Source organism: Magnolia sinica, chromosome 3 (genome assembly GCF_029962835.1).
Source record: "Magnolia sinica isolate HGM2019 chromosome 3, MsV1, whole genome shotgun sequence".
Lineage (NCBI taxonomy): Eukaryota > Viridiplantae > Streptophyta > Magnoliopsida > Magnoliales > Magnoliaceae > Magnolia > Magnolia sinica.
In genome coordinates this window covers 8,112,229-8,132,966 of record NC_080575.1, presented here as the reverse complement: position 1 = coordinate 8,132,966, position 20,738 = coordinate 8,112,229, and the positions used below count along the sequence as shown (strand labels likewise).

The window sequence follows — 20,738 nt, the reverse complement described above, 5'->3', positions numbered from 1 at the left end:
AATTTCCTTGTTTTCTATTTGTTTAATACATTGTGATCCACTAATGATTGAGCCAGCCTGATTATTGCACCTGTGCATCTATACAATGGGGCCCACATGATAGATGGCTTGGATCTCACACACGTATAGTACATTAGGACATGTGCTGGATGTAGGTTTGGCTTATAAACTCATGTTAGATTAACAAACCCTTACTCTTACTCTGTGTATATATCTGTGTAGTGTTTATAACCACTTCTCCATCATTTTTTGCTTTCTCTAAGCTATTTTTATTGTATCATATATATCTGCTTTTATTGACATAACAGTACCGGTGCCTGTTTGCTGTGGGTGAGCCTACAAGCTTCCGGTCTACAATTTGGGTGGGTGATGGAATGGGGTCCTGCACACATCACCATTGCAAATGTAGGATGTGGGTTGGCAGGTGCTTGAACAATGGAAACCAACTTGTAGGGAAGGTGTAGATAAAACCATCCGACTAAAGTATCTAGAGTTATAAAGAAAAAAGAACAAGTTTCGAATTTTCAAATATGAAAAAATCCTTCCAATTTAATATGTTTCTACAATTAAATAATTTCTTTTGCATGCTCATTGATTTCAATTCTTTAAATTATATAGAAGAGAGTAATTTGATACTTTTGTAGAATATGCCAATATGATTCACTAGATTAAGCTAAGGGTTGTTATTATTTTTTTTTTCTTTTCTTTTATATTTTTTCTTCTTCATTTATAAATAGTAATTTTTGTGCCCTCATATTTATTTCATAGTTTTTTGTTAACCGAATTTATGTTTACTTTGAACTTGTAGTTGGGGAAATGGAGTCACAACCTAATGCAGGTGTAGAGAATCATAATGGACCCCCAATTGGTTCATGTAGTATTGATAATGCCATAGGTGATATACAAATTTCCAATGAACACCAGACAAATCATACTGAAGAAACAATCTCACATCCATATGATTTCATTCCAAAAGCACCCAAAGAAGTGAAACCAATAGTTGGTATGGTGTTCATTTCTGAAAATGTTGCGTATGATTTCTACAATGAATATGCTAGATGGTGTGGATTTAGTATACGAAAAGGTTCAACGTGAACTAGTATGAAAACAGGTGAAACAATTATGTGAAGTTTTATATGTTCTAAGGAAGAGTATTGACATCACAAGCATATAGAAGCAACGGATCATAAAAAAAGACCGAGAACCATGACCAAATGTGATTGCAAGGTTCATTGTTTACAGTCACATCGACATTTTACAGATTCTTATAAGGTTGTCATGGATAACATGAGAAAAGCAAGTATTGGAGCAGCTAAAGTGTTAAATTTTTTTACAAATGAAGCTGGGGGACCTGAGAAAATGGGTTTTGTTGATGAAGATGCAAGGAATGCTCTTAAAATTCAAAGGTGTGACAAACATGGCAAAAGTAGTCAAGAGTTGCTTCTTTACTTTCAAAACAAACACAGGAATGATGATAATTCTACCTATGCAATCCAGATTGACAATGAATGTAGATTGGCATCTTATTTTTGGGCAGATAATATTTTAAAAATAGACTATGAAGCTTTTGGTGACGTTGTATGTTTTGACACAACATACAAGACAAATGAATTTGATATGCCTTTTGGTCCATTTGTCGGAGTCAACCACCATAAGCAATCTATCTTATTTAGTGTCAGGCTTCTGTTTGGTGAAATTATTGAAGATTTCAAATGGTTATTTCAATCATGATTACAAGCTATGGGTGGGAAGCTTCCAAAGGCCATAATCACATATCAAGATCCAACAATTATTGTTGCAATTGCAAGTGTATTTCCGAATACTGAGCATAGGTTGTGCATGTGGCACATTGTACAGAAACTTCCAGAGAAGTTAGGTAAAGTAATTAATGAGAACCCATCATTCAACACTGATTAGAGAAATTGTGTATATATGTGCAATGAGGAAGCCGAATTTGATGCATTATGGTCGAAAATGATTTTAAATTATAACCTTGAAGAAAATAAATGGCTACAAGATTTGTACACGATACGTAAAATGTGGATTCCAGCTTATGTCAAGAAAACGTTTTATGCAGGGATGTCAACGATATAACAGAGTGAAGTCATGAATGCCTTCTTTGATTATTTTGCAAGTCATAAGTCAACATTATTAGAATTTGTAGAAGGATATGATCGCGCTTTACAAAAACATCGGCATAATGAATTGAAATCGAATTGTGACACTAAATCGACAATGAATGTAGATTGGCATCTTATATAGTACACCTGTATCAATAACCTCGATTGATATTGAAACAGAAATGGCAAAAATTTATACAAGATAAGTATTTTATGACTTTCAAGTAGAGGTGAAGGAAAGTGCTTTAATTGTTAATAAGTTGATAGTAAGAGAATGACCATTAAGTAAATATAATATATTCGACTATAGAAGGAATGATAAAATGTATACAATTATTTGGAACCATGATGAACGGTTCGGTTCTTGTACTTGTCAGAGCTTCGAATTTTGTGGTATTGTTTGCAGGCATTTATTAGTTGTGTTCAAGGAAGAATCCATCATAAAAATGCCTCCTCGTTATATACTTAAAAGGTGGACATGTAATGCGAAAGAAAAAAATAAAAGTGACTCAACTCCCCTGTCTTCAAACATTAATGAGTCAACCATCTTAGGGCGCAATAAAATATCTTGTATGATGAACTATTTAATAAATGAAAGAATGAGGACTCTAGAAATAATGGAACCTGTGTTATCAGCTTTAGAAGATTTGGTTGCAAATGTTCATGGACGAGATAAGGATATGAAAAATAGAATCAAAGTAAATAATATCTGATGGAAGAAACAAGAGAATAGAAATTATAACAATGAGCTTTCCAGCATTTTCTGGTCTCTTTGCAATCTTAATTGCAGCAGCAGCAGCTGCTCCAGATGATATCCCGACCTGTATGTTCACCCTCAATCATCGTAGAGAAGTAAAAAAGAAAACCTGAAAAAAGGCAGGCTCTCACACCCTAGATAAATATGCAAAAATAAATAGCAGGAAAACTCATCGGCAATCCTTCTTTGAGAGCAAGAAGCTTTGGGCATAATGCGGGGCCAATCCATCTTTAATTTCACTTCTTACGCAACATAATCACCGTAATAGAAGTGAATTGTACATCCAAATGCATTTGCCCTTCATGATTATGTGTTGGGCAAATACTCAGTTTAATTTTTTTACCTTTTTTTTCCACATATCCATGTTCATTCTTGTTGGTACACAAATCTGTCAGCATTGAGCATCTGGAGTGCTCGTTCATACCTTCAAATATACTTGTTGCAGTCATATCAAAAGGCTCTAAGGGCTCATCTATCATACAAACCAGCTACAGAATGTCTTGCAATTGTCATAACAGATTTGGGCACCAGTTTAAAACTGGCTGGAAACACTCAGGATGGAATCTAAAAGTATTGTGAACCTCTAAAGATGGACAGCCACTATGCCGTAATCTCACGATCTCTTCGATTCTTGTTCTGTTGGTATGGCCTTCATATATTTTATATTTTACGGCAACCTTGTTAATTCTTGGTGTGTTGTGTTTCAAATCTAGCCTGCATATTACAACCTTGGGGTGGTCTATTATGAGATGATGCAATATGATTTGGCTCTTAGCTGGCTACGAGAAAGCTGCACTACAGAGGCCTATGTATGCCGAAGCATATTGCAACATGGGTATTATATATAAAAACCGTGGGGACTTGGAATCAGCTATTGTTTGCTACAAGAGGTAGTCCCATGGTTATCTGCTCTCATATTTGTAGTCATAAATAGTGCATGACTCTTGATGCATTTTGATTGATATTTATCTTTAGTGATGGATGTTTTGCTGTGTCAAGTGTTTGACAGTGTCTCTAAATTTTGGGATTGCCAAGAATAACATGGCAATAGCCTTGACAGAATTAGGAACAAAGGTAGGTTTCATTTCGAAGTCCTACATAGCAAGTTACCGGAATATCTTCATTTCAAGGTCCTTACTCATGCCTCAGTGGTAGACTCTCTGGAGTTTCAACATGAGGTCATGGGTTCGAGTACCCAGCGTGGTATAAAAAAGCCACTGTGGAGTGTGAGTACGTGGGGGTGCGAGTGCGTATAATAAAAAAAAAAGTTGCATGTGTTAAAGAGCCAGGTACCTGTACTAATACTACACCAGCAGCATCACCAAAGAGGATACAAGTACCTCTATCTTTCCAATCTACATATCGGGAAAGCGCATCAGCACCAATTACTAGAACATTTCGAAAGCCACCCGTTGTAATTAAAAGCAGTATTGTTTAGTTGATAAATCATGAGAAACAGCATACCAACCCACTTAAGGCAAGGAGCCCTTCCCATATCTGGGATTTCTTTTTCTTTTTCTTTCTAGTTCTGTGTTCTTCTTGATGGGATGAAAACAACACTTGAGAGGGAACTGAGATCTTTCCAAATGGGTTGGTTGGGTTTTTAATTTATGTTTTTTACTTTGCTTTGCCTATAAGAGAGTCACCGAATTTTCCAAGAATCTGTTAGACTTGCACTTTTAAATAGTTTCATAGATTTTGCAGGTATGCTTGACTGTTGCAATTTAAAGTTTCAGACTGCAAAATGTGATTTGTGCATTTTAGTTTAATGCCTAGATTTATTTGGTATTGAAATAATGAGATTTTATTTTGTTCACTGCCATCAGGTTATCTGGAGCAGATAGGGAGTGGACTCTTTCAAAGTAATTCAAACAAAGAAACCTGAAATTTATAAAACTCTTTGCCTCTCTCAACAAGCTAGAGATCCCAGTTCTGTTGCTTGGTCATGCATCATGACATGCTCTGTGGTTTGCGCCATGCATCATGCATGCTTAAACAAGGAGTGGAGCATAGAGGATTTATTTATTTATTTTTCATGTATTCAGACCATTGTAAACTTATTGTTGTAAATATATATAATTTTTATTGTAAAGTTGTACAATAATTTTGGAGAAACTGTGCTGGAAGTGCAGTGGAGAAATGGGTCCGGCCATTTTTGGGTGTACCTCCTGATTGTATGGGGAAACTTTCGGATGTTTCATCAAGTGACCTTGGTAGTCCTATGTATGCACTCCAAAATCCGCAAGGTAGGGCATGCTTAATGTGCATGTATAAATTTTTGGTGCAATGCCAAACATGACTAATTGAAATTTTTGCACAGAACTTTTGTGCACAAATTCAACTTGTCCAATTTTGGGATTTGATTCCTGATCGCATGGGACCCATTTTAGCAAAGGTAAAATATCAAAATTCCAGAAATATGTATGGTGTAGAGAAATGTACAGATAGCTACGGATAATATGTGCAGCTAAAAGTATAAAGAAATCCGTAGCAATATGCTGAAACTAGTAAAATTGCCGATTCTAGAAATAAGGCTACGGATAATATGCGTAGCTATTTCCTAATTGTTAAGAAAAAATTATAAAAATGTGACGTCTCTTACCATTGATAGTAAATGCCTTGATTGATCAACTCATCTAAGCTAATACAGATAAAGACTTCATGGCTTACAAACCCATGACAGTAAGGATGAACTTGAGAAAAAGAGAAATAATCCACGAAAAAAAGAAAGAAAAAACCACAACAAAAGATAGGGAGTAGACAACTTAGTGTTTATTTTTATTCTTTTTAAACTTTTCCTTCTTTTCTTCTCTGTTTAATCTGCCAAAACAAAGAAGAAGGGATTGAGAAAATGGAAATAATGAAGATAGAAGAAAACCCAATCAATAGACTAAAGAAATATACAACAATGAAATTAAAATTCCAAATGAAATCAGAATTCCAATGAAAAATTCCAAAGAAAACCCAATTCAGATACAAATTATAGATTGTTGTCATTCCAAAATTAGAACTGGATAATAAGTTACAAAAACAATAAGCAGCACAAAAGATTAATTTATCCAGCTGCATCAAACTGATCAGATAATTGGAATAGTCCAACCGTAGTCAACTACTAAATAGAGGCAGGTGAGTGTCAGTTAATTATCTTATAATTGAATAATACATGTGCCAACGTTTACATGCTAAGGCAATGCAACCGTCTCCCTGCACTTGTGGACGTGGCACGTGTGCAAATGGGGTGACACAAGGCTTGATGCTATGTCTGGCAAGAATGCTGAATGCATGGTGAGATGGATTTGTTGGTGGAATTGGGTTTTCTTTGGAATTTTTTGGAATTCTGCATAGTTTGCATTGGAACAAATAACCAACCAATTAAAAGAACAAAATTCTTGTCAATTACAAGAGATGAATTGTTAATTTGAAGATATACCTTCCAACAAGTATGTTCTTTGAATTTCTGTAGTTGAGGCCCTAGGAATTTAAAAACACAAAATGAAAGTTAGCGGTTTCTAGCATTGGAGAGCCAAATTCAAAGAAATAAAACAGCGAAGAGTCTTCCAGAAAGAAAGGAAAAAAAATGAAAAAAAGAAGAAAAGAAAAACCCACTTGAGTTCTTTGGCCTCCGTACCATAAAGCTTGAGTTGTGTTTCAAGACCATGGCTCCCACACAAATCACCTCCACTACTGCCACTGGGTTGCTTATCAATCATGCACGCTTGCACTTCATCACTCCCAGTCCCAAGCGATATGGTCATTTGTATTCTACAAGTCAAATGATGGTGATATAGTCAGTGTCCTCGGGCTTGAATGGCTAAAGACAATGATGATACTACATAACAAACATGTCAGTTCAACTACATAAAAGAAAATGAAAACTCAAAGCTAATTAACCAAGTGCTACGGTTTCTTCCTTGAAACCTGCAGCAGAAGACCAGATTCACGAAGTTAGAAATTAGAATGGAAAATCCAAGGTACTAATCCAAATAGGCCTGGAAAAAAAATACTCAATATTCATACTTTTTGGAATCTTAAATAGTGTTAAATAGTATGAAATAAGGTCAATTTAAGTTTGAGTCCTATTTGCCTTTTCTTGTTTTAGTGAATCGGGCCACAGGCTTGAATTCTAGACGGTTGCCTGGAAATGCAAAGGTTATTTACAGATGTTGTGTAATTGGTTTGGATAGATAGCGTGGGTTTCCTTGTTTACACTTGCATGCATGTGCTTGTGCTACCGTGCTTATGAGCTTTGACCGCTTGCTCCCATGTTTTGTGCAGCATCTGAATATTACATTCAGGCGGAACCCAACTAATTATAGGCCACGAACTAGCAAGTTGGACTCCACCAAGGACAGGGAGCAGAAATCTGCTGGCTCTTATTACTACCTGGATGATTGATGTAATCTCTGCAGGTCAGTTTCCTTCTCGCGCTTTGTTTGTTTTTGGCCTTGTGTTTTCCCTCAGTGAACCTTTGACAAGTAACACCTTATTTTTTGCAGGCATTTACCCTCCCATGGATGTTCTGCTGCTTGAAGGCTGCCTGAGCTACTTGCTTCAATTCTAATGCAAGGCCAGAGTAATTCAGCTTTATGTTGAGAGAGTATTTTTTTTCCTCTAAAAAAATATGTAAGCGTGCTTCAATCAACAAGTCATGGAGTCGTGGTTGCTTGTCATTCAAGTCACTGAGCACTGGTTTTCCATCCGTCTTGAGTGGAATCTAGAAATCAACATGACCGGCTTGCCTTTTAAGCCCGTCCAGCAAAGAGGCCTAGTGTGACCTGGCCCTACTTGGCTAATCGTGCACAATACTCAGCTACAACAATGCACATTACTCGTGCTTGCGTCCAACCACTAAGCATAGAAACATATCCATCACACAAACAACATATATCTTAGCATTCGGGATGTGTAGTGCGTTTGGATGGCCAATTGAAATGACTTGAAATAACTCCAGCCGGTAAAACAGAGATGGCCAATGCTGTGCTAGCACAACTTCACTTATTACCAGAGGAAAAACCCCCACTACCAGAACTGATCACCTACATCCAGCCAGCCTCATGGTAGCCTGGCATGCAACCCCATCTTTTCTACCATCAAGTCACACTTGTAGATCATCTGATCCATGCACAGGGAGGGCCCCAACATGAAGATCGATCACCTGTCTCAAGAATCCAAGCCATTCTCCATTAGGTGAGTGGATCACAAACCTGCACTGGGTCAGTCCAATGGAGTGGCCTACCTTTTGAGTGTACCAGCCTACTTTTGCATCAGCTGATAATCATGTTGGAGCCCACTGTTTGCATTGGCTTGTATTTCATACAAAAGCGACCCACTAGTGGTCTAACTTAGTATGCAACCAGCCATATGCAATCAGATCTTCCCAAACATTATTTGCCAACATGGTGATTTCCTTTTGATGAAAATGATTTATCGCAATCCAATTCGACCGACCATCCAAACACACCATTGCATTAGAATCAATGTGATGAAAGCGAAAATTTCATTTTATTCGGCAGGCTGATCGCTCCAACCATATATCTCAAGTACTGAAGTTCTCTTTAATACATAGTAGATAACAAAAGACAAAAGTTGAGAAAAGCAAATCCTTGGTTATTCCCAATTAGAAAACAGAAGCCTTACCTTAAGCCGATCACTTTGAGGTCTACATAAGGGAGAGGGAGAGGGAGACAGAGAGGTGGCGGCGGGCGGGTTGTCCCTACTTGTGGTGGTAGGGATTGAAGGAGGGGGAGGGAGGGCTGCATGGCCAGGGTTGCATTGAGAGAGAGAGAGAGGCTACACAGGGGCATCTGGTGACGGATTGAGGGAGAGAGGGCTGCTTGCAGAAGTTTAGGGAGAGAAAGAGGGCGGGATGGATAGGGTAAAACACCCTTTTAAATGGCTGTGTACTTGCTCGGCTTTACCATAACCGGTGAAACCAGTTTTCTCCCTTCAATCCACACTCACATCTCAACCGTTGGTTTCAAAAACCCTCATCCGATGTTCAACGTGCTGCCACCACTCGACCTTACGGAGTGCTATGGTAAGGTCGAGCGTATAGTACCTTTTCCCTATATATATATATATATGAAGTCAACATTAAGAAAATATTTATTTTTTATTATTTTTATTTTTATTTTTTAATGATGATAGGATGTCTCTGCTCTTTTTTAAGACCAGACTAATCCCTACACAATCACCCGCAAAAGTATGTGGGTCCAATACTTTAATATTTGAATGCAGCTATCACCCACACATGAGGTTATACAAAATTTAAGACTATCATATGGCCATGGACAAAGGTTTACAACTTTAATTTAGATTTAGCATATTACCTTCTTTAAAATAAAGCAGTCCATGAAAATAGCAAATTCTCTATTATTATAATATGACTGATGGGACATTAATCCTTAGTTCGTCTTTATGTCCATTGATCGCATTGAAGCTGGATGGAACTTATTGGCCCCAATCATGTCCAAGATCCTCTTGCTTAGAGCATTTCCCCCAGTATAGCCTTGTTTGGCGACATAAAATGAGTGCATAAACCAGTCATAAACCTCAGGGACCAAAAATATGATCGGATAAATTGCCCTGTACCAGGTGGGCCATGTCACGTATCTTTCTCCTTTGCATGCCCACTCATTATGGCCGCACTTCCAATCGGGATTGGACCAACGACCTGCCCATGGATTGTAAATGATTGTCATTGGCAAGATCTGAGTAAGGTTATAATCAAATTTGTATGGTTAGTGGAGAAATTAGATGATCCAATTGATCTACAGATATTCTGGGTGTTCTTGGATTTTCAAGTAGTACAAGTGTGGCCCTTGAACCAACGGTGCACATCGTTCAATTTTTGCGTAGGCCATTGTATTTTTTCTTCTTAACCATCCATTTTGGGTAGGCCACCAATCAAAAGGGTTAAGAATGTTGCACAATGATAGTGCTGGTGGGGACCACTACATCACCGCAACAATGCAATTTCCCAAGATGAAGGATCATATAAATTCTGATGAAAAGCCACTTGTTTCTTACCTTGATTTGTTCTTCATCTGTTCTTATTTTGCCCTCCTTGAGCATGAGTTTGCCTTTGGTAATCTCTGATGTGACGAACCCAAGAGTCACTATGGTAATTTTGACATCTGAACCGAGTTCAATCCTCAGTGTTTCATAGAACTTTATCTGAGCTGCCTTGCTGGCCAGAAAACCATTTGGAGAAGAGAATTATGAAATTGTCTGGCGGCATTTGGATGCACAATCGAATTTGAATTTGGAAATCTCAAATCTTAAAACATGAAGAAAATAAACATTGATAGCCATTGGATTTTTGAGTTCTCTCTACAATGTAGAAGCTTGCTTTGGAGATAGCAGCCTGGCCTGCTAATGATGCATTTACAATGATCCTTCCCTTACTCTTTCGGAGGTGAGGGATTGAGTAGTATGTCAGGCAGACTGAACCCCAGAAGTTCACATCCTACAGACGACATCAAACGATCAGAACCTGAAACCAGATAATGGGAACTTGTGTGTGGTGATTAGGCATTTTTGACTTGGTGGGCTACTGATTAATGGCCTGAGAAAAGGGTTGCCAGTATAAGGAATAAAAATGGTCCAAATGCAATTGAAATTGCTACGATTTTTGTGGGCTATGGCCTGTTCTTGTGGGGGCCCATGAAATCATCTATCCTGATTATATACATGTGGTGCTATGTGTAAGGTTGTATGAAGTGCAAGTTGTAATAGGAAATTTCATTTCAGCATTACCATTATTTTTGTGAAGCGGGCGATATCCTCCACTTCTTCGAACAGACAGGATGCACCCAATCCAGCATTGGCTACCAGATGATCCACTGTAAACAATAGATTCTGGCCTTAACGGTTAGAGAACAACTATTTGGGTCATAATTGTGTTTTGTTGCCAGTCAGTACATATGTGGCCCACCATCCGGTGATGGAGTGCACTAATCCGAGGATTGCAGCACTTCAATCATCTCATATGGCATTTTTTCTCCCCAACTTAGCTTTCTTTTTTCTAGGGTTTACTTCTTTTTTTTTGCCTCACGCTCAGGAACATCCAAAGGGCCATCATATCCATACATTTGATGGAATATGCATCTAGAGGTATTGATACACCATATGCAGGTGTTAGTGCATGTAGTGTTGAGGCATGGCCCACTACACTACACCAAGGCCTCCCTGACCCTTATTTTATTAGACTAAAAGAACCAACAAGAAAGAGGCCCGAATGGGCCACTACACTACACTGTCTCAGCACCTGCACATAAGTAATGCAAGCAAAGCAAAATCATTATAAAAAAAAAAAAAAAAAAAAAGCAAAAGAATGATAAGAGACTAGAGGCACAAGGATTTATGTGGTTAGACAGTTAATTTGCAAGCTCCACAAGGTAGCAGTAAAGAACTTTTGTTCTTCTTTAAGAAGAGAAATTAGAAAATATAAGGCTTACCTTTCTCTCCAGTCCAGTTCTCTCCCATATGGTTATAGACAACATAGCCCTAAGGGAAGGCACTTGCCAAGATCCTACTTAACTGGGTTTCACATGTTTCATGGAAGAGAGGAGAGTTGGAAGTATAATGCATGAATGCGTGTGCTCCGCCACCTCAACATGCAGTACAGTAACATTAGGGATTTTAGCCATGGGATACAGTTAATCTTTCCAAAGAATTGTGGATTTCAAAATATCTATTCATGCTAGAAAACAACGAGATTGGATAGGAAACGTGTAAGGCTAACATCTGGGTGACAGTTAGATGGAAGCCAAGACACAAAATCTCCCTACCCCCTCAAGAAATGATATTGGTTACATGGGCTCTTCAAGTTTGATTTGCTGCAACAATCATCTCATCTTCTTTTGCATTCAAATTCACATGACTTTGTATATCTGTAGCAGGCCCATCATGGGATGATGGCGGGCATGTAAGGAAAATACGATCTATTACTTCCAACGATTTTAACGATTCATATTATGTGTTCCACCTTCGATGGAGTATAGACAAACAATCAAAGAACTCTTAGATCAAAATATTCTAGCCATTGGACTTGAGTTCATGTACCAATCCGTTCCATTCCTATTTTGGGCCTCAGAATGGATGGCATATGTATCAAAGAGAACATCTATTAGGCATTCCTGTCCATTGTCCACTAGCCTTTCAAACAAAGGTAGAAAATGGTAATAGTTAATGGCTAAAAGAAAATTCACGGATAGGATTGTGTAATAGGTTTAATTTTTGAAACATAAGCAATCCTTATTAGGGCCCAATAAATGGATTGACATGATTGTTAACTCAGCTCGCCATGTGGACCACGCATCTCGAGGCCCCTACTAGTTAAATTATAAATAGACAGTGAAGAATGTTATAATTTTGGGCCTACATTTTGGGTGAATATTGGGTTGGTTTTCATTAGAATGACCTGAATATATAAGGGATGGAGATCTATAGCGAAACGGTCATATTTTCCAAACAGAAAGCTATTTTCTGCTAACCATTTTGCCCTCCTCTTTCCAACTTCCCTCTTCCGGAATCCAAGGCTCCTCTCTATGCTTGTCTTCTTTTTCCTCTCTTCTTCCTTCTCTTTATTTCAAGAACATGATCTAATCAATCTTTCTCTGCCAAAATCCAATCAAAACCTTTCCTTGATGGGGTGTTTTCTCGCTTGCTTCAGTGAAGGAAAACGTCGAAAACACAGGAACAAATCTCTCCCCTAAGACCGAAGCCATGGAAGCTATAAATCTCTACAACCCAGATCCCCTTTGAAACAAACAGCAGCGGAATCGGTAGTTTGTCCACTCCCGGAATCGAGTGATAAGCCTGAGAATCTTAGTTTCAACAGCCGAAAGAAAGTCACCTTTGATTTGAATGTCAAGACATATGAAGAGACAATAAAGGAAATTTTATCTTCCCTAGAAAATCCGGGACGGGTGAAGCTCAACGTGGACGGATCGTCCCTAGAAAATCTGGGATTTTCGGGTGGGGGAGGGGTTTGTAGAGACGATAAAGGAAATTTTATCTTCGCATTCTCCGTTGCCTATGGAGTGGGATCTAATGTAAACGCAGAGCTCAAATCCATTTTTGATGGGATGGAGTTGTGCATAGATCGAGGCTTTAAAAATGTGGTTGTAGAATTGGACTCGCAACTAGTGGTTAACTTCCTCTCTAGTTTTGCTGAACCTGGCTGGAAATGGGAGTATTGGATCCAGAGGATAAACCACATTCGGCGTAGTGGTAATTTTAAGTTCCAACATATTTTCAGAGAAGGGAATACCGTTGCTGATCAGATGGCTCGGACGGGCAGTTTGGTGCAGGGAAGTGCGCTCTTTTTGCAGCAAGGTAACCTTCCGGACAAGGTGAGATGTATGCTCTTCTTAGACAAGGTTGGGCTCAGTTCTATTAGGGAAGGTTCTCGAGTAGAGAGAAGCCGCAGATAAGTTTCTGTTTTTCTCTTTTGTATAGTGCTTTCTTTTCTTTCCTGTTTCCTACGATAGGCGTCCCTTGGTTCTTTTTCTCCCGGGGGACCCCTGAATGTAATTGGCCACTAATATATGAAAAGCTCCCTTTCTTTTAAAAAAAGAAAAAGAAAAAGAAAAAGACATATGAAGAGGTCTCAGCTCATGATCTACCAAAATATTCATTGGAGAATGAGGAAGAGGAGAGGGGAAAAGAAGAGAAGAAAGAAGGAAAGGAAAGCCAACCCATTTCAACATCCGATGATAATTCAACCATATCAAGTACCGGATCCTTCCCATCAAATCATCGATACCAGAATTGCGAATACAGCGACGATGAGAATAACAAGCAAGAGGAAGAAGACATGGAATATGAAGATAGCGATTTCGATGATGAAAGAGGAGAACAAGAAGAGGTGTCTACCGACTCATGCTTCTCTTTACCAATGGAAAGGGAAGGAAGAAATCATGAGAATACCTTAGCCAAGAAATAAGAGGTTTGTGATTCAAGGCCCCATTTCTGTGCCTTCTCCTGATCAGAGATCAACACTTCTTGTTGGAGAAACCGCAAAAGCATACAGAGATGAATTTAGGATAGCAATCCAATAGCACCAAGCAAACACAAAGAGAACACAGCGATTTAACGTGGAAAAACCCTTCTGGGAAAAAATCAAGGCATAAAGCAACAGAAAATTCACTATGAAAACAGAAATTACAAAGAGAGAAGACTTACCCAATTTGAACAACCTCGAATCTCACCCTTGCTATACCCCTTTGAAACCCTAGAATTATTTAGAAAACCTTGGAATTCCCTCCCAATCTTGTTTACACCCATATATATAGCTTTAGAAAGAATCTCAAACAAAATCGAAAATAAATTTTATAAATCCGACGGATCCACAAAATTCTGCGCAAAATCGTTCGATGACGTCGAACCGCTTCCAAAACTGTCCAACGGCAAAACATGGATTTTTCAAAAATCTTCGATTGATCGATCCAACTTCGATGACATCGAACAATCCTTAATGTCATCGAAAAATGACGCCAATATTTCTAGTAACCAACAGAGGAAATTTGGAAAATACTCGATGGCATCGACTTCAGCTCGATAACATCGAACCTATCATCGACAAACTCTTAATTTTACAGATTTAAGACATCTATCAACATCAATCTCCACCATGTCTTCAATCTTCAAACGTGTAGCTATTTTTCCTCTTCTCTTATCTCTGTCTCACATCATAGCTTCGTCAATACTTCTCGTGCATACTCCGTCCTCCTTTTACGTCATCGCCAAGTCTAAAGAAGTTGCACAGAACTTGAACTTCTCCACAGGAACGACTTTGGTGAGCATGCCTGCTGAATTCACGCTAGTGTGAATCTTCTCCAGAGTTACTCTTCCTTCCTTAACCACTCATCTGATAAAATGGTGACAAACATCAATGTGTTTAGTATGTGAGTGATAAACAGAATTTGTATCCAATTTGATAACACTCTGACTATCACAATTAACCGGCACGGCCTCCTACTGAAGTCTCAACTGATTTATCATGCCTCTTAACCAAACACCTTCCTTAAACATTTCTGTCATTATGGAAAGAGTCACCACAAACTGAAGCTTCGACATCCAACTAATTGCTCCACCACTAGTACAAACGAGTAACCTAAAGTTGACTTTCTGAAATCTACACTGCCTGCGTAGTCTAAATCCACATACCCTACCAACTTTGTTAATGTCTTCTTAAAAGTTAAGACGTAGTCTTTTATACCTCAAATGTATCGAAGTAGTCATTTCATCACTTCCCAATGTTGGTTGCTAGGGTTTGACATGTATATGCTCACAACATCGACTGCTTGTGAAATACCTGGTCTCGTATAGACCATAACATATATTAAACTGTCAACCACATTTGAATAAGGCATATGAGACATAACCAGTATTCAAATTGTCGATGAAATGTCGATATTATCGCCGATAATATCAGTGTCGCTAGTCTAGCGATACTGAAACCCCAATTTTTCGTTTCTCTCCCTATTATCGGCAAAAAATCGAAGATATATTGTCAATAATTTTGGATTATCGCTGAGAATATTGACCGTAGCCACCAACCACATAGCCAACAACCTATTTTTTTGATAAATAGGTAAAAATAAGGGGAAAAAATTAAAAAATCACTTTGATTTCGCTGTTTTCGTAAATACGTGAGAGTGATCGCATACCTGGTTAATCGGAACTCACAGCTCGGAAGAATGCCTCTTGTCGATCTTCGAACATTGCAAAGCGGTAAGAAAAACCTCAAAATCCCCTTTTCCCTTTTCGATTGGAAGCTTGAAATTTCGACGAAAAATCAACGATTTTGGAAATTTCCTCGCGATTTGGGAATGATATAGGGTTTCAAAACCCTCCCTCAAAAACCCCATTTCTTCGGCAAGAATCCCTCGCGAATGACATTTCAGGATTTTCTTCTTCTTTCTTTCTTTATTTTTTCTTTATTTCGAGGCTCGGTATAAGGACGCGGATTGGCTGGTGTACCTTAACACCAGTTGTATACTTGCTGTATTGACGTCAGCAAGTTCAGTGGGTCTGATCATGAGCTATGTGTTATATCCAGACCGTCAATCCATTTGGCCAGCTCGTCTTAAGGCTTTAGAAGGAAAATAAGACAGATCTAACTATCAAGTGGACTACACTGCAAAAAGCAATGGGAAATTGAACGTCTACCATTGAAACACTTTTTGGGGTCACAGAAGTTTTGGATTAATATGAAATTTGTTTTTCCTCTTCATTCAGGTCTTTTTGACATTATGAATAGATTGGATGGAAAATAAACGTTATGGTGGTCCTTAGAAAGGTTTCAATGGTGTACATCAATCTTCCTGCTGTTTTGTGTGGTGCGGTCCACTAAAGCTTTGGATCTGCCTCGTTCTCTGGGTAATGCCTTAAAATAATATCTTCAAAGGAACGAACGTTGTGGATACAACACATACATCGTAGTGAGGTCCACAGAACTTGGTGATGTGTAGCGAGTCTCGTTACTCAACCTGTCAGTATCTAATCCGTGTCCGGTTTTTACCCGGAAAGCAGATTGCGTACTAAGTTATACACTCTTATTGTATTGAGTAAACTTTATTAGGCCCACCGTGAATGTATCTGGTCCATCCATGCCGTTCATCCATTTTTCCATATTATTTTAGGGGTTGAGACCAAAATTTAAGCATACCCAGAGATCAAGTGGACCATACCATTGGAAACAGATGGAATAATAACTTCCACCGTTGAAACATTTCTTGGGCCCACAGTGATGCTTATTTGTCATCTAACGTGTTCATAAGATCACACAAACATGGATGAAGGGAAAACACAAATACAAGCTTGATCCAAAACTTTTGTGGCCCCTAAGAAATTTTCAATGGTAGATGTTCAATTCATAATGTTTCCCATTGTATGTTCCACTTGAGGTTTGGATATAGTTCATTTTTAGGCTCAAGCCCAAAATTATCTATTAAAATGGATGGACAGAGTGGATAAAATACATAAATCATGGTGGACCCCACAGAGTTCACTCAGTACGCTTAACCTATTGAGTTACTCGGTACGCAATCTGCTTCCTTTTAACATGGTGTGTAGGTGCGAACGTAAGTGGCATGTGGAAGTCACCAAGTTCTGTGGACCCCACCATGATATATGTGTTATATCCACATGGTCCATCCAATTAGCAAGATCATTTTAGGTAGTGAACCTAAAAATGGGTGGACCACACCGCCAAGGCAGTGGGGACAATGATTCCTACCGTTGAAACCTTCCTAGGCGCTATGGCTGTTTATTTGTCATCCAAGTTATTCATAAGATCACACAAGGATGGATGAAGGTAAAATACAAAAATGACATGGATTTAAAACTTTTGTGGCCCCTAATGATTTTTCAATGTGCATGTTCAATTTACATTGTTTCCTATGGTGTGGTCCATTTGAGCATTGGATATGCTTCATCTTTGGGATCAAGCCCTAAAATTATCTTGTAAAATGGATGGATGGGGTGGATAAAATACATAAATCACAAAGGGCCCCACACAGTTGACTCAATACAATAAGCGTACTGATTAATAGGGTGCGCACGTGTCACTTGTTTGTATCCGTGGATTGATGGGTCGATGTTATGTGGGGCCATCATAATGATAAATATTTTATCAATGTCGTCCATTTATTTTGATAGATAATTTTAAGGCATGTGTCCAAAATAAGACAGATCTGCATGACTGCATCTCAGGTTGACCACACTAAAAGAAACAGTGGTGATTAAATGCCCACCATTAAAAACTTCATGGGGCCATTTAATGGTTTTTTTATGTCATCCAACCTCTTGATTAGGTTACACAGATCTTGATGAAGCAAAAAAAACGGTTTAGATTGCGTTAGAATTTGCCACATGTATCATTTTCAAATGCTAGGTATCAAGTGTCATATGCAGCCAAAGTATCAAATACCGCACTAATTGGATAATCTAATCCATGCATCCTTGATCTAGCATTTTTGAGTTCATTTACTTTTACATGTCTTAGTTACTATATGTCAGCTGCATTTGTATTATATGAACTCATTTTGGTTACTATTTGAGTTATTTTTTACGACAACGCATGCTTTTTAGCCCCCATTAAATGGAAACTTTTAATTTAATGCATTCTTTTTGTAATTTTTTCATTCTTGAATATGTAAATATGTGTATTTAAGCATGTCCTAAAGTTTCACTAAAAAATTCCACCATTCTCTCCATGTTTCCCCCTTTTTTCCCTGCATTTTCGATTATCGGCGATATTATCAGCGATAACGATATTATATCTTTATCTCCAGCCAGCGAAACTTGTAGCGATACTGACAACTCGAACACTGGATATAACATACTTTTCCTCATTTAATTTAGGATATTGTTCTAAGTAGAGGTGTACACGAGTTGATCTGAGCTGAGTTTTACCCAACTCGGGTCGACTCGGCCAGCTAGAGTCCTCAGCTTGAGCTCGGTTCAGCTCGTCCATCGAGCTTGGATTGGCAACTCATCTCAGCTCGATCAGAAGCTCGGTCCAATTCGAGCTGAGTATGAGTTTGAGTTTTTGAGCCACCAGTGGCTGGGGTCTGAGTCGTCTGACCGTTCGATTGGGCCATAGCCACCCGTCCAATGGATGGGTGGGGTCCGCTAATCGGACGGACACTGCTCACCACGTGCCACACCTCAATCGAACAAATGCTGGAAAAATGGAGAGAGAGGAGAGGAGACTCACTTTTCAGTTGTCAGTCGTCTGGATAGACGCCGAAAAATGGAGAGAGAGGAGAGGAAGGAGAGTAATCGTCGGTCAGGCGCTGGAGAACGGCGAGAAACAGAGGAGAGTACCACTGGTACTGGTCATCAGTGACCATTCAGGTGCTCAAGAGATGATTTGAGTGAATGGCCAAGATGATTTGGGCGCTGGGGCTAGGGTTAGGTGAATGGCTGAGACAATTTAGGTGTTAGGGGGTAAGGTTTTTTTAAAAAAAACTATATTTGAGCATCCAATTTTTTATATATATACTCAAAAATTGATCTGAGTTGATCCGAGTTGAACCAAGTCGAGTTCGAGCTCAATACCGAGTCAAGTTGAGCTAGGTCTAGCACGGACTCGACTTGAAAATTTTTGAGCTCATTAAAACTGGCTCAACTCTGCTCTAACACAGTTCGATTTGAGTCGATTCGAGCTTTTTCGAGTCGATCCGAACGAGCTAACGAACTAACTCGACTCGTGTACACCTCTAGTTCTGAGGAAAGCTTAAAGTGAGCCACATGGGGAACGGTCACCGGCTTTGCCTGATCCATCTCATACTTGATCAACATCTTTTTAAAATATTCTATCTGTGATAACCAAATCCTGCTCATCTTCCTGTCTCTATGAATATCTATGTTGAGAACCCTCTCTACAGCCCCTAGATCTTTCATCTCGAATGTCTCTTATAACTGATTTTCAGTACGTCGATTTCAGACATATCATGACTGGTGATCAACATATCATCAACATTCAATACTAGGATGATGAATTTGTCATAACTCAGTGTCTCGTAATAGACACAGTGATCGTATTCACTTCTGGTAAATTTCTGACTCAACATGAAATAATCAAATTTTTATACCACTGCCTAGGCGAATATTTCAGGCTGTATAATGACCTCATTAACCTGCAAACCTTGTTCTTTGCCCCTTTAAATTCGTAGCCCTCTAGTTGCTTCATGTAGATATGCTCTTCCAACTCTCCATGCAGGAATGCAATCTTGATATCCATCTGTTGTAACTCGAGATCATATTGGGCAACCAGCATTAACACGAATCTAATGGATACTTGCTTAACCACCGGTGCGAATATTTCTGTGACGTCGATTCCTTCTCTTTGAGCATAACCCTTAGCGAATATTTCTGTAAAGTCGTTTCCTTCTCTTTGAGTATAACTCTTCTCTTTTCGACCCACTTGAAGCTCCACTAGCTCACATGTATGATTTTTGTACAACGAGTCCATCTCATCATCCATAGCCGCCTTCCACTTTTATGCATCGGACTCATCAAGAGCCTCCTGAATAGTAGATGGGTCCCTCTCATCCATAACGAGGGCATATGTGATATTAAAGTCGTCCATGTATCTTGTCAGTAACCTGAGAGCACGCGGTGGGTTTCTTCTCATAGGTGGCTTCTCCACCTGCTCCTGTATAGTTGTCTGTACATCAGCCTCTGCCTAAGTATCATATGTGTCAATCTGGATGACTACTATCAACTTTCTGGTTCCTCTTGCTCTTTTTGATCATTCTTGCGGAATAGTGAACTTTCATCGAATCTAATGTCACGGCTAAAGATGACCTTGCATGTGACCTTGTCGAATAACTTGTAACATTTCACACCAACACCTTAGCCAACAAATATATACTTTTTGACTCTATGGTCTAGCTTATCTCTCTCAACTGATGTATATGAGAGTAAGCCTCAGAACCAAATATGCGCAAATCTAAGTAGTTCATCTTATGACCACTCAATACTTTCTCTAGAATCTCACATTCAATTGCCATAGAAGGAGACCGGTTCACCAAATAGCAAGTCGTGTTACGGTCTCAGTTCAAAGGTTCTTGCCTAACACAGCATTACTTAACATGCATCGGGCCCTCTCCAAGAGAGTCCAATTCATCCGCTCAGCCACATCGTTTTGTTCGAGCATGTGGAGCACCGTGTTATGCCTAATAATCTTTTCATCCTTGCAATATTCATTAAAATTTGTGGAAGTAAATTCTCCACCATTGTCAGTCCTTAAAACCTTTATTTTTCGCTCTGACTATTTTTCTGTCATTGCCTTCCATTGTTTAAATATGGTGAAAACTTCGGATTTACGTTTCATGAAGTAA

At 38.8% G+C, this 20,738-nt stretch overlaps 2 protein-coding genes and 1 long non-coding RNA gene across 5 annotated transcripts in view; 1 reads left to right on the top strand and 2 right to left on the bottom strand.

Moving 5' to 3' along the window:
- Positions 1-3,517: 3,517 nt before the first annotated feature.
- Positions 3,518-4,992, top strand: LOC131239440 (uncharacterized). The gene is made up of 4 exons (XR_009168237.1): positions 3,518-3,778; positions 3,887-3,955; positions 4,520-4,581; positions 4,704-4,992. It is a non-coding gene; the product is annotated as an uncharacterized LOC131239440 (long non-coding RNA).
- A 463-nt stretch (positions 4,993-5,455) lies between these two features.
- Positions 5,456-8,854, bottom strand: LOC131241417 (uncharacterized). Of its 3 annotated transcripts, none has more exons than XM_058240215.1 (4): positions 8,515-8,854; positions 6,480-6,639; positions 6,308-6,348; positions 5,456-5,697 (listed from the first exon to the last, which is right to left on the bottom strand). In XM_058240215.1, the coding sequence occupies exons 1-4, from the start codon at positions 8,679-8,681 to the stop codon at positions 5,643-5,645; spliced, it is 423 nt and encodes a 140-aa protein (XP_058096198.1). In that variant the 5' UTR covers positions 8,682-8,854; the 3' UTR covers positions 5,456-5,642. The 3 variants fall into 3 exon arrangements, with proteins under 3 accessions (XP_058096198.1, XP_058096199.1, XP_058096200.1); XM_058240216.1 differs by having other exon boundaries at positions 6,506-6,639; XM_058240217.1 differs by having other exon boundaries at positions 6,484-6,639; positions 8,515-8,845.
- A 627-nt stretch (positions 8,855-9,481) lies between these two features.
- LOC131238796 (11-beta-hydroxysteroid dehydrogenase 1A-like) overlaps positions 9,482-20,738 on the bottom strand; it is a 44,640-nt gene continuing 33,383 nt past the window's right edge. Inside the window, exons 3-6 of the mRNA XM_058236394.1 lie at positions 10,636-10,721; positions 10,218-10,345; positions 9,907-10,075; positions 9,482-9,550 (exon numbers count right to left, since the gene is read on the bottom strand). Coding sequence (XP_058092377.1) covers positions 9,482-9,550; positions 9,907-10,075; positions 10,218-10,345; positions 10,636-10,721 — 452 coding nt within the window. The remainder of the gene's footprint in view (positions 9,551-9,906; positions 10,076-10,217; positions 10,346-10,635; positions 10,722-20,738) is intronic.